The 13,696-nt window shown below is 39.2% G+C and overlaps 1 protein-coding gene across 7 annotated transcripts in view; it reads right to left on the bottom strand.

The window, feature by feature from the left end:
• Arhgap32 (Rho GTPase activating protein 32) overlaps positions 1-13,696 on the bottom strand; it is a 251,819-nt gene that overhangs the window by 137,670 nt on the left and 100,453 nt on the right. For all 7 annotated transcript variants that reach the window (NM_001370957.1, XM_006510445.4, NM_001370958.1 and 4 more), the window contains exon 2: positions 1,096-1,204. In NM_001370957.1, coding sequence (NP_001357886.1) covers positions 1,096-1,200 — 105 coding nt within the window. In that variant the 5' untranslated portion in view covers positions 1,201-1,204. The remainder of the gene's footprint in view (positions 1-1,095; positions 1,205-13,696) is intronic.

Raw genomic sequence — 13,696 nt, 5'->3', positions numbered from 1 at the left:
CACTATAGCACCCCCTCACTGGTCTCCTTTATCACTATAGCATCCCTCACTAATCTCCTGTATCATTATAGCATCCCTCACTGGCCTCCTGTATCACTATAGCATCCCTCACTGGTCTCCTGTATCACTATAGCATCCCACACTGGTCTCCTGTATCACTATAGAATCCCTCACTGGCCTCCTGTATCACTATAGCATCCCTCACTAATCTCCTATATCACTATAGAATCCCTCACTGGTCTCCTGTATCACTATAGCATCCCTCACTGGTCTCCTGTATCACTATAGCATCCCACACTGTTCTCCTGTATCACTATAGCATTCTACACTGGTCTCCTGTATCACTATAGCATCCCTCACTGGCCTCCTGTATCACTATAGCATCCCACACTGGTCTCCTGTATCACTATAGCATCCCTCACTGGCCTCCTGTATCACTATAGCATCCCACACTGGTCTCCTGTATCACTATAGCATCCCTCACTGGTCTCCTGTATCACTATAGCATCCCTCACTGGTCTCTTGAGGGCCTCTTTTTGCCTCTTACTACTTACTAGCAATCTAGGCTTCCTTTACTATGTCAAGCCAGATTCTGTCAGTCCTCAGCCTAAAGTCCTTCAGTGGTTAACAACCCCACTCAGCATACAATGCCAAAGCCTTTGTCATTAGATTACAAGAAAGCACAAGATCTGTTCTCCAGTCCTCACACTTACCTCATATTCTTCCCCAGCCCATTTAATTTGAGCAACACTATATGTGCTTCCTCCAGTTTGCTTTTTAATGGCATAGTCTTTATTTCACTTCTTCTACTACCACCTAATACATTTTCACACAAACACACAACTTGCTCCTTCACATTCCTCAATGTCTGCTTGTATTTCACCTTCTCACAAAGACCATACAGGTCTTCTCATATAGCCAGCAATTGTTATTGCACACAGCATTCTCCCTCCCTACCCACAGCATTTAAAACAGTACCTGAAAGGAACTACTCAATAAACATACAAAGCAACAGAAACTACTGCACTGTTTCCTGTGAGTAATGCTGTTTTGCTTATGTAACTGCTTATATACATATGTATACAACTGATTTACCATTGCGCTGAGTGTTTCCTCCCAATCAGGCCGCTCTCGGGGGTGAACATTTCTATGTAGCTCTGGAACAAAATCATCCTCTTCAGAATGTATTGAGGACTTCATCTTTCTAGAGAGAGAAATATGAGAGATTTCTGTAAGAATTTCCATCTCTATGAAAATTGTTTCAATGAACACAGTCCAAAAGGAGAATAAAATATCTGATTTTAAGTTAAACTCAAAAGAGCTGGGGTGGCTAGTGGTAATCCTTCACTTCCACACTGGCTTCCAGAGATCTGATATACCAAACACCTGCTTCTTAGTCCAGAAGATAACTGTTGAAATTATTATACAAGGCCTGATTACATTCATTCAACATAATGCAAACCTTGAAGATGATCTGTTACAGAAATCACTTACTCAGAAACAGTACCTACAGAACTGTGCAAAGCATTAGCAAAGCTTCATAATGGGAAGTGGGCTCAGGTGGTAAAGTGCTTACTGCACAAGCATGAGGACAGGATGCACAGATTCCCAGTGAGCAACTTAAAAACTTGTAGTAGTGCCTGCCTCTAATCCCTGTACTGTGGAGTCCAGAAGCTGCATTAAAGAGCGTCAGGGTCACTCGGAGACCATTTCAAGAAGGGGATGGAGTGGGGCTGAGGTGGGGGGAGAATAACAGGAAGATACAACTCTGGCCTCCACACGAATATGTACACATGTGCACACACATGAACATACCTCTGTGTGTGTGTATACACGTATATGATATTTTAGGATGAGAAAAAAATGATTAATTCTAATTTATGGAACAGAGTACATCCAACTAGCACCATCAGTGAGAATAATTATGATTGCTATTCAAAGTACCTCAATGCACACATCTGAAGGTGCGTAGTATTTCCAAGACTGCAATCTTGGAGAGGAAGAAAAGCCCAATAAAATGAATTATGCATTTAGTGTTTCTTGTGGCATTAGAGATTTTTTTTCCGAACAATTATAGAAAAAATACCCCAGCATATTACTACAATTTTGAGTGGGCTAGCTAGGTAAAGGTTTTTAGGCTGAGTTTACCAAAACTGATAGGGCTTTAGATAATTGAATATGTCTAAGAGAGAGAGAGAGAGAGAAGCCCAGCAAGAAGAGACAGAAGCCCAGAAGAGACGGAAGGGACACATGGCACTGCTGTCTTGGAACTGAGTCACATAGAACAAGAACACTAAGGTGATACTGAAGGCACACAGGGTCAGAAGTGCTAGAGTAAATACTAACTCAGCTCAAAAAAAACTGTTTTAAAAGATTCTTTGCAAATTTCCCATTGATATCAGATGATATCCAATAAATACTAAGAGGCAAACTTTAAAAAGTAAAGAAAAAATGAAGGCAATCCCTCTGTAACTCAGATTTATAAATTGTCAAAAAGAAAGAGCAATAAGTCCATTTATTATGGTCCATTTGGGGATTCTGCTCCAGATGGAGAAATCTGTAAGCAGCACCACTCCCAGCCCAACAAGAAATAGCAGATAAAGGGCCACTGAGATGACTGAGTGGGAAAAGGTGCTTCCCACCAGGCCCAGTGCCTTGAATTCTGTCTCCCTGACCCACATAGTAAAGGACATAACCTCCACACATGTGCTACAGCAAGTGTACTCACGCACGCACTATGTGCCTACACACACAGTAAATCAATGAATGCAATTAAAAACTCTAAGAGATTTCAAGGCAGATGAAAAATTCCTAGAATACATCAAATAAAAGAACGCATGGCAAGTAACAGGAAAAAACAGAGAAATGAGAAACATGGGCTTTTCTAAGATGAACCACATCATAGTCAATTACTTGCCTGGAGTCAAGCAAGGGGAAAAGAGAGACACGAGCTGGTAAGAAACATTTGGTTAATTTTTTATTAAGTTGCTTAAAATATTTATGATTAATATTTTCAATGAAATGAAAGAAACATAGATAAAAGTCAAGATTTCAAGAGGGAATTGGAATACTGAGACGCTAATGCTCACTCTAAGACTAAAGAAATACAACTGCAATTACAGATTCATTAGCTGCAGGCTGGAGAGATGGATCAGTAGGTAAAGTGCTTGCCCCATGCCTGATACCTGGGTCTGACCCCCAGTACCCTCATGGAGGAAGGAGAGAATCAACTCCTGAACACTGTTCCCTGACCTCCACACTATGGAAAGTGTGTGTGTGCGTGCGTGCGTGCGTGCGTGCGTGCGTGCGTGTGTGTGTCCACACACACACAATAAAAAAAATAAGTAGAAGAAACACAAAGTAGATAGTCTGAAAGTCTTTTAAAAGGAATTCACTATATGTGGTTAACGTAACAATGAACCTGATTAAACAGGTAATTAACTGAAGTCTCTCATATTTCTAAACTGATGACTTAAAAACAGTACATGATGAAAAAGAGAAAGGAACAAGCCAGTATTTTTAAAACAATGTCTGAAAAAGCCTTGGGCTGGAGAGATAGCTCTGTGGGTAAGAGCACTGACTGCTCTTCCAAAGGTCCTGAGTTCAAATCCCAGCAACTACATGGTGGCTTACAACCATCTGTAATGAGATGACGCCCTCTTCTGGTGCATCTGAAGACAGCTACAGTGAACTTACATATAATAATAAATAAATCTTAAAAAAAAAACTAATAAAAGCAATCAAGCTACCAACTCAAGGAACTTCTACAAATCTCAAGCTAGAGTTTTTTATTTTTATTTTATTTTATGTGTGTGGGTGTTTTGCTGTATGTGTGAGTGAACAACACATGCATGCTGTGTATCAGTTCCCCTGAGACCAGAGTTAAAGACTGTTGTTAGCTACCATATGAGTGCTGGGATTTGAACCTGGTCCTCTGGAAGAACAGCCAGTGTTCTTAACCAGTGGAGTCCAGCCCTAAAGGAAAAACTTTTAAAAACAAACTAGGTGTATCATAGCCAAACTACTAAAAAATAAAATCCTACAAGAAACTCAAAGTCAGTACAAAAGACAAATTGACTTCAAAGAAGCAAAATTCACAAGACAAAAAGAGAAAGCAAGAGTGTGACTCATCGTTGTTATGAAGGAAGAACACCATAACCTAAAATCTTCTATCTTTCAAATGTATCTATTTTAAAAAGAAGGTAAAATAAGTCATTCTCATGAAAGCAAATAAGTAAATAAAGCAATAAATTTACTAAAAGGAAAACCAGGGCACCAATTTGAGAACCATGGAAGCAGTGGAAAACATAAGATCCACAGAATGATAGGTGCAGAATTCACAGCTGTAACCCAGAACTTGCGAGTCAAGGCCCTCCTGTGCTGCTACAAGGTAAGTTTGAAACCAGCCAGGACTACAAAGAGAAATATTAAAAAGCCAATAGTAGCAGCAACCCTTTATGAGGCTTGTGTGCTTGTGTGGGGGGGAAGGGGGGTCCGCAAACATATTATATTACTTATATTATTTAGTATAAAAATATAAAAAAGTACCTCTGGGCATGTGTATGGGGGAGTTTCTAAAGTGGGCTGAGTTGTGAAAACACATGTTAAAAATGGGCAGTATCATTCTATGGCTGAGGTGTCACCCTGCTGAAAAGGAGAAAGCAAGCTTAGAACCAGAACTGCTGACTGCAGATGCAATGTGACAGCCACCTTAAGCTCCTGCTTTGTGGCGTCTCTCCCACCATGAACTACATACCCTTGAACTATGAGCCAAGGCAAGGTCTTCATTCCTTATGTTGCTTTTGCTAGATACTTTGGGAAGGATCAGATATATAACTCATCCTTAGCTACAGAGCAACTTTGAGGCTAGACTAAATAAATCAGACTCAGAAAGGGGGGTTAAGAATAAATCATATATACAAAGAGAAACAAATGAGAAAGAACTTGATTCTTCTTCAATATCTGGAAACCTAGAGAAGAAGACAGACAAAGAAGCAGGGGACAGAGAACACACTGAACAACAAAGAGGGAGTTAACCATAACTGGAACACAAATGGGCAATATAAAGATTCTGAGGACACTGTAAACAATTCTATTTCCATGTAATAAGAGTCTAAATGAAAAATTCTATTCCCTGAACCATATAATTCACCAACACTTAAAAAAATGACTAAAACAGAAAAGCATAGTCTTATAGCTGTGAAGACAGTTAAGTCTATAAGAAACTCATGTGCACTCAATGGGGCGCTGTTTCCAGCACTGAAAGAATAGATAATAATCTCTTGCATGCATATATTCTTCTAGACTCTAAAAATAAACACCTCTCAACCCATTCAATGAGCCAACCAGGTCTTAAAGCTTATACAACTAAATAGAAACTGACAAAGACATTACAAGAAAAAGAAAAAAGACAAGAGGAGGAGAGATACCATGAACACAGCTACAAAACAAACTACTGAAAAAGAATGTGCGTGCGAGCATGCATGTGTACATATAACCTAGCTTAAAATGTAAAATCTATCCATAAAACTGACCACACTCTGAAAGGCGGGAATCACATACAATTCTGACAATTAGCATTTAGTGCCCATCATAAATTTCAAAGGAAGACTATTTTAAAGAACAGAGCTAATATAATTCTTTTTTATTATTTATTATTTAATGTATAGGAATACTGTACTGTCACTGTCTTCAGACACACCAGAAAAGGGCATCAGATCCCATTGCGGATGATTGTGAGCCACCATGTGGCTGCTGGGGATTGAACTCAGGATCTCTAGAAGAGCAGTCGGTGCTCTTACCCACTGAGCTATCTCTCCAGCCCCCAGCTAACATAATTCTTAAAGGTGAATTAGGAATGCTTTCCTGCTAGGATTGAGAAACCTGTCTCTGGCAATGCTATATAAGGCCCTACTCAATTGTTGATGACTTTTTTTTTCATATTACACAAAGAAAAATAATTTAAGATTAGAAAAAGAAATAAGGTTGTAATTATTTGACATATATACAGATAAAAAATATGAAAGGCCCTACAATTTAGAATTGTAAGATAGTTTAGCAAGACCCTTAGTTATATGGCCAGTATGTAAAAATCTGGAATATTTATATGCAATGCTATGTTTACAATTATGTATGCCAAAAATGTAACTAACACACCTTTTTACTATATTTCATAAAATAGGCTACTACAAAATGAGAATTAGCATTGCCACTTGCCACAAATCAATAAACTTATCTTCAGAAGGGAGTCTCTCTGGACCTCTTTTGAAACTAAGAACTGGGGCTGGAGAGATGGCTCAGCAGGCACTGACTGCTCTTCCAGAAATCAATAAATTTCACAAATATTCAGGAACAAAAGCCATCATCCATTACATGATCCACGATTCTATTTAGGTAAAATTAAAGAAGCAATACAACTCATCTTCAATGACCCAAGTAGACATAAAGGAGGGATAAGAAAATTCTGGAATGTGGGCTAGCAAGATGCCTCAGCAGGTAAAAGCAATGACTGCTCTTCCGAAGGTCCTGAGTTCAAATCCCAGCAACCACATGGTGGCTCACAACCACCCGTAATGAGACCTGAAACCCTCTTCTGGTGTGTCTGAAGACTGGCAACAGTGTATTTACGTGTAATAATAAATAAATCTTTGGGCCGGAGCAAGCAGGGCCGACCAAGCAAGCAGAGGTCCTGAATTCAAGTCCATAACCACATGAAGGCTCAAAACCATCTGTACAGCTACAGTGTACTCATATACATTAAATAAATAAGTAAATCTTAAAAAGAATCTTGATTGGGTTGTATTAGAGAGAGAGAGAGAGAGAGAGAGAGAGAGAGAGAGAGAGGACTAAGCTATAGGCTTCTCTATATGTATGTTATATTGGAATGAAAGTATAAAATGAAGGCTCACTAGCAAATAGTAACATTAATAGATATAAATTGTGTTTATATATACTGTGTCTTCTAATAATCTATCAGCTTCATCAAACCTTGATATCTACATATTATATTGACTCTTGTTCTGTTAATAATTATGAACAAGTTTTGCTATTCACATGTTTGAGTACAGCCCCACCTCCAACAGAACATCCCAGTGTTAAGCATTTTTAACTATGAATATGAAGAACCCAAAGGTATCTTTTACAAGTTTCTACAATATAACCTCAGTCTTGAACCTGTATATTAAAACAAAATGAAAAAGTCCCTTAAACAGAAAAGCTGTCTGCTCAACTGCCTTGCTGCTTCTCCTGAGAAAAACTCTTCATCTCTAAGACACGCTCTATTTGTACCAGATTCCTGACTTCTGAAAATGCACACACAGCGGTGCTGAGTTTTTTGGTCTTTTGTTTTTGTTTTTTAAGATTTATTTATTTACTTGTTATATATAAGTACACTGTAGCTGTCTTCAGACACCCCAGAAGAGGGCATCAGACCTCATTGCAGTTGGTTGTGAGCCACCATGTGGTTGCTGGGAATTGAACTCAGGACCTCTGGAAGAGCAGTCAGTGCTCTTACCTGCTGAGCCATCTCTCCAGCCCCAGTTCTGAGTTTCAAAAGAGAGAGGTCCAGGGAGACTCCCTTCTGAAGATAAATACTGTATCACATTGTCCAGCATCTCAGGGACTGCTCCGATACAGACACATCTTGGTCCTATGAGTAAATTCCAAGCAGCAGCAGGAGCATTTTATCTTTCTCTTCTCTTTTTCCCAGTCATGTATCTCTTATCCTTCACCAAGTTTGGCGCTCATTCTACTAGAGCTGAACCAGTAAGTTATTCTCCACCAGTGCCTTCTGGAACCAGAGGCTGCCATAGGGTCTCACCATTCTCTGATGCTTTGGAGATAAGAGATAAGACAACTGTCCTCTCCCAGTCAGAGACAATGGGTAACTCTGGATTTTTAGTCAGTTTTTGTCCATATGGACAGGGCTATGTTTCACTTCCACTGATAAGCACAGCTCTGAGAGACAGCCTAGAGTGAATCTGAGCACTCTTGCTTTCAACTGTGGTTGGAGTAGTAAATGGAGGCTGTGAGGCCTGTGTAGTCTGTATACTTACAACTGAGAAAAGCTACAACCTGACATCCTGGAGTATAATACAGTCAGTATATTCCAGAAGATCCAGGTTCAGGTCCCAGGATCCACACGGCAGATAACAATTTGTAATCCAGTCCCAGGGGCTCTGACTTCCACAGGCACTGATACATGGGGTTCACAGACATACCTCCAAGCAAACCTAGACACATACACTAAAAATAAATCAGTATTCCAAAATAGACAGGAGCTCTGTTCTGGTTAGTTTATATAGATTAAATAATGCTTTTCTCTTTCCTAAATCACTCCCTGGCGGGTGGTGTTGGCGCACACCTTTAATCCCAGCACTGGGAGGCAGAGGCAGGTGGATCTATTTGAGTTCAAGGCCAGCCTGATCTACATAATGAGTCCCAGACAGTCAAGGCTTCACACAGAAATCTTGTCTTGAAAAACAACCAAATCATTCCACAGTTAAATCACTTAGCCCAACTCAATTTGCTTCAACATTGATTCACCTATTTTTAAGTACTTTATTACACTGAATGCACACATTAGATTGAACTAACACCTTTATATTATAATATACTTTTATTCTGAGCAAAGTGTATTCTTAATTATTTTCCTCACTTTTATGTTCTTCAGTAAGGTCTTGTGTTATGTTGTTGATTTTGTTGTCATTTTAAATAGGTCTTAAAGGTCTTGATTAGTCTTATTTAGGGCATTTTTATTTATTTATTTTCTTAAATTGTATCTTCTAACTTACTGGTATTTGACAGCTTCATATACTATGATTAGCTATTTTACAAACAGGAAAACTGGTCCATGTTGCCACATCAATCACTCTAGACACAGCAGACCAGTTTTCCTGGAAGATCCACTTTCTAGCCATTCACATCCCTAGAAACCCATTATGATGAGCACCAGGCCCTTCAGGGACGTTTCCTATCAAAGGCCTTGGGGACTGGGGCAGGAGGGGAACTTTGCACTGTGCCTTTTATTCTAAGACTACATGTACTCCAAGAAACAAATGCCTTGTTCCAGTCTTTGAAAACTTATTAAAGAAAGGAAACAAATCCTTCACAAAGTGGTATAGCTGACATCATCAGACCGATCAATTTCAGGTTGGTAAGCCAAAGTCTCATCTAAGGCAGTGAAAGAACCTAGTGGGGAAACCCCCACTCAACTCCCGATTCGGCATGCACCCAAGAATCATGAACAGACGACCATCTTGATGTAAAAACACGAGGTAATTTAATGGCGGAGCTCTGTGTCAAAACGTGTATCTCATGCAGGAGACAGTGGTTTCGACCACGAGGCTTGGAAGCTAGGGGTTTTTAATAGAAAAGGGGCTGGGACTGGGTGGAGGAATTGGCGCGGTTTCACATGATTGGTTCATTTAAACATCAGCAGCCTGTTTAACATTTAACTTAGGTCAGGAGGGAGGGAGATAGGGAGGCTCCGGGCCAGTCCGGCATGTCATTCTCTTTATCTTTATGGCCAAGCAGCCTCAGGAATGTCTTAATGATGGGCCTGCCCGGGCATGTCCTGGCCTGTTCTGCTATGTTCTCAGCGCCAGGTTTCAAAGCTCAAACAACTCTTTGGGCTATTTGACATAAATTACATGAATCACAGGTCTCAAGTTTTATTTTCTTTCAGCAGAAATGAGCCTGAAAGAACAGAAAGCAAAAGTTCTTACAGAGCTGTCCTCACCAAATCGGGAAAAGAAGTGAAAGAGAGAGACAACACACACACACACAAAAGACCACTGGGGTAGAAGAAATAGATTTACTTCAAATAAGTATAACTGAATGAGAACACAGAAAAGAAAACGAGTGATTGGAAAGAGATCAAATGAGAAGCAGAACTTCCAATGTGTCTAGGAAGGTTCATCTGTTCTGGTTAAGCTTAAGTTATTCTGAGGCACCGTCTATATAGCCATGACTAGCCTGGACCTCACTGTGTAGACCTGCCTTCAAACTCCAGATGCTGGGATAAAAAGTTGTGTTCCACTTTAAAAGCAAAAGGTTGGCTGCATTACATTCCTGAGTAAAAGTTTAAGTATGTAAGAGATAATTTAATAATGCACGTGTATGCTTGTAATAAACCTAGATCTAGGCATATAAGACAAACATTCTAACACTGACCCACATGCTAGCATAATTTTTTTAACTTTAAATAAACAACTTAATAAATCAAGAACTTTTAAACTATTTACAGTTTTTATGCTCTAAGGCCTTTTGAACATCAAAAACCTTATGCAGTCAAACACATGCCTTTCTTCTGAAAAGCTCACCTTGGGCACCAAACCAAAGGGTTTAATTATCGAAATACCAAGAAAGTCTTGCACTAGCATGTCTTGAGGTTAGAACAAAGTTTACTTCACAAATGATAATGACTGAATAATGGCTAAGTTCCAACACTGCATACAGTTTTCTGAGATTAGGGATGCTTACTTCAGACTCATGGTTATTACTTTAGCACTGATAAGAGTATGCTCAGGAAAAGCTGTACTTAATAGTAAATGAATATTTTGAGGAGCAAACTAAGCTCCAAAGCAATAAGATATTTTTTTCTTGTAAGATATATGCAACTTGGCTCTTTATATGAGACATTAAAAGTGAGATACCTATGTAAAGTTGTATAGTATGCAACTGACATGAGTGTGAGGATGTAATTACATTAATGGTTAAGTGTTAGTATTTTCTCTCCATCCCTCCAAGTTCATAAAAACTGATTGGTGAATCTCAAAATCAAGAACTTCAGAAAACAAAAAGTCAAGAATAATAAAAACAGAACTGTGAAGTATCTTCTAGCCATTCAAGTAAATCACTCTACTGTAAAGGAAAAGTAAGCCCACTGAAGTCACCACTGCCAGCTCTGCTGAGCAGCGCAGCATCATTCCAAGCAAGGCAGAGGTGGGGCAAAGCGACCACCAGACCAGGCAAGCACATGGGAAACAGGTGTCATATGCTTAAAACCAATAGGGCGCACCCTCAGCCCCCATTACGGTGTTCACCAAATTAGTCTCTTCAAGTAGAGTAAGAACTTTCTCTTCTCATTTAAAAATCAAAGGTCTTAAATGCAGATACACGTAAAGGTGCTTGAAAGAGAGTCTCGGGCATCATCTGTAGGTTAAAGGTATATAAATTTTAAGAGGTTAATTATATACTCTAACATTCCTGAAACTGTTTCAAATTGTATGCTCTACCTGCCAGGTTGTCTACCTGCCAGGAAAGTAAAATGAGAGACTAAACTTAAGAAAGAAAAACAAAACAAAACAAAAACAACAAAGAAAAACTTCTTGAGACAGTACAACATAGATCAAAATAGCCTCTACCTCACAGTCCTCTTGCCATGGTCTCTCAAATGATAGGATTTTGAAAGGCGTGTGCCTCTACACCCAGCTCAAGAGTCTGTTAAAGACATTTCTAGTTCCAAAGGCCAACAATCTAAAGCCTACTTCTAAGTACCCTAGAACTCACACCTTGGAGAAGGAAGCTCAAAACAGTAGGTTCATAGCTCCACTTTAGTATTAGCAACATATCTAAATATCACTGATGCACAGAATCACCTCAAAGAAATGTTAAAAGGGAGGTGCTTCAGGAAAGTCATTGCCCAACTAGACAGAGGCAGATAGCACCAGATATATATCACAAGTATTTTTCCTACTACAAAAGTCTTTCAGTCATTACACGTGGGTTCAAATCTTTCATTGATAGATAATATGGGCTAAGCAGATCTACGTCAAATCCTCATCTGACAAATTGTATAGACTTTTTATGCAGCTAACAGACACACTTTACATAACATATTTAGCCAATACACTTCATGTAACAACTCCTAAATAATTTCTCTTTCCTGACAGGATTAAACATTTATGTTTTCCTTTTCTGAGTTGTAGTTTCCTTCCCATTTACAGAAGAGTTCTTTTAATGATCTAAAGATCATTCTTTATACAGGAATGTCCATAACTAAGGGCTACCCTCTTCTGAGGACTCTAAGGACCTCTGCACAGGGTAACAAGGCAGATGGAGCACACAATATTAACTGCACAGTACAAATGAGAAGTCAGAGGAGCAGAGAGCTGAGTCAGTGCCCCCAGCTCTGGTCTGACATGGCAGAGAGTGAGCAGCTCCCACATGTGCTATCAGAAAAGGCTTGTCTCCTCCCAACAGGTCAGAAAATAAAGGCTACTGCAAAAGCTAACAGACAAACATTTGCTTTTCTCTCAAAGTATAGTGCCTTCTGTAACACAGATAATGGCTGGAACCACCAGGAACACACATTTTGGATAAGATTAGGTCTTCCACCCACAACCCCTCAAGATACATGATACCATTCATTTTTAAGAGCAAATTTAACACCTAACTTAGATGCTACACATGAGAAAAAAATAATTACAGTCTCCCCACTTCCCATCTTTTTAGGAGACAGAGAGACAGACAAACAGATGGGGTTGTAATCAAGGCAGCAGTTTTGCTTTAGGTGAGCTAGTACAGATTTTAAAGAAACAAATTAAAACTCTGGTATATACTTAATTATAAAACTGACTTTTAAAGCAACCGTCATACAGCACAGACTCTATTACTTCTCCAAAGTCAGAGCTGCATTTAATCCAGCCCTTCCCCTTCCACACCCACATGCATTTTTCTGCCTGGCGTTTCAGCAGGAACATGCTGCGGATGTTGTGAAAGCCTGTGCTGCCTTGTTTCCTCATGCCTTCCTGATGAGTAGGGTGAGAAACACGGTGTGAAATTGGGCCTTACCTACATCTCTGTCTGCAGTTTGTAAATCAAATCCAAAGGTGCATGCATTTTGGAAGATTTAAGGTGCAATTCAGATAGGATATACAACTGTAAACAAGAACAAACTCCCTCTGGTTTCATGGCTTCCTAAAACAGGGCCTACAAATGGCTGTCTCTCAGATCACTATGCTGTCAGGACTCAACACTAGGACTCAGCCTTACAGATCAGAAGAGAAAAATCGTCTGGGAGGCTCCCACTGCTTAAGAATAAATCTAAGACTACAGTATCTAACATACTGTAGAATATCAATAAAGTCAGGCACAAGTTGTTTCTTCCTTTGACAATTACCACAAAGTAACTAACACAATTGTAATCAGGTCAGTTTTAATACAAACCAAACAAAACATAGTCAAGTAAGAAAGATACAAAGACCATAGCAAAAACCAGGGGATATGTGTAACATCAGCATACCTTTAGAGAGATGAAGCTTATGCAAATCTGGAAAGCTAAATGAAATTATAGGAGGAAAAAAAGAAACAAAAAAAGAATGGTTTTAACCCTTGAGTAACAAATTCATATGACCTACCAAGAGCCCTTACTACTCAATCACTGCATTCCTTAACTAAGTCTTTAAAACAAATGCCAAATAAAGAAATTCTCTAACTTGGGAGACACACACACACACACACCGAGGGGAGGAAGACTATAACTACTTGTTTTGAATATTAACATAAAGACTGTATCTGATGAAATGATGTGTTCGCCTGCCTAAGGACTCAGGTAAAGTTACAAAGATATCTAATTGCCTATGTGGGTAGTAGTGGGTGTATGTAGTTCAAACTTCAAATTTCACTGAGTTTTGTTTTGTTTTGTTTTGTTTTGTTTTGTTTTGTTTTGTTTTGTTTTGTTTTGAGACAGGGT

The sequence above is a fragment of the Mus musculus genome, chromosome 9 (assembly GCF_000001635.26).
Source record: "Mus musculus strain C57BL/6J chromosome 9, GRCm38.p6 C57BL/6J".
In the NCBI taxonomy this organism is placed as follows: Eukaryota; Metazoa; Chordata; class Mammalia; order Rodentia; family Muridae; genus Mus; species Mus musculus.
The sequence above is the reverse complement of the archived record's forward strand: the minus strand, read 5'-3'. Positions and strand labels throughout refer to the sequence as shown.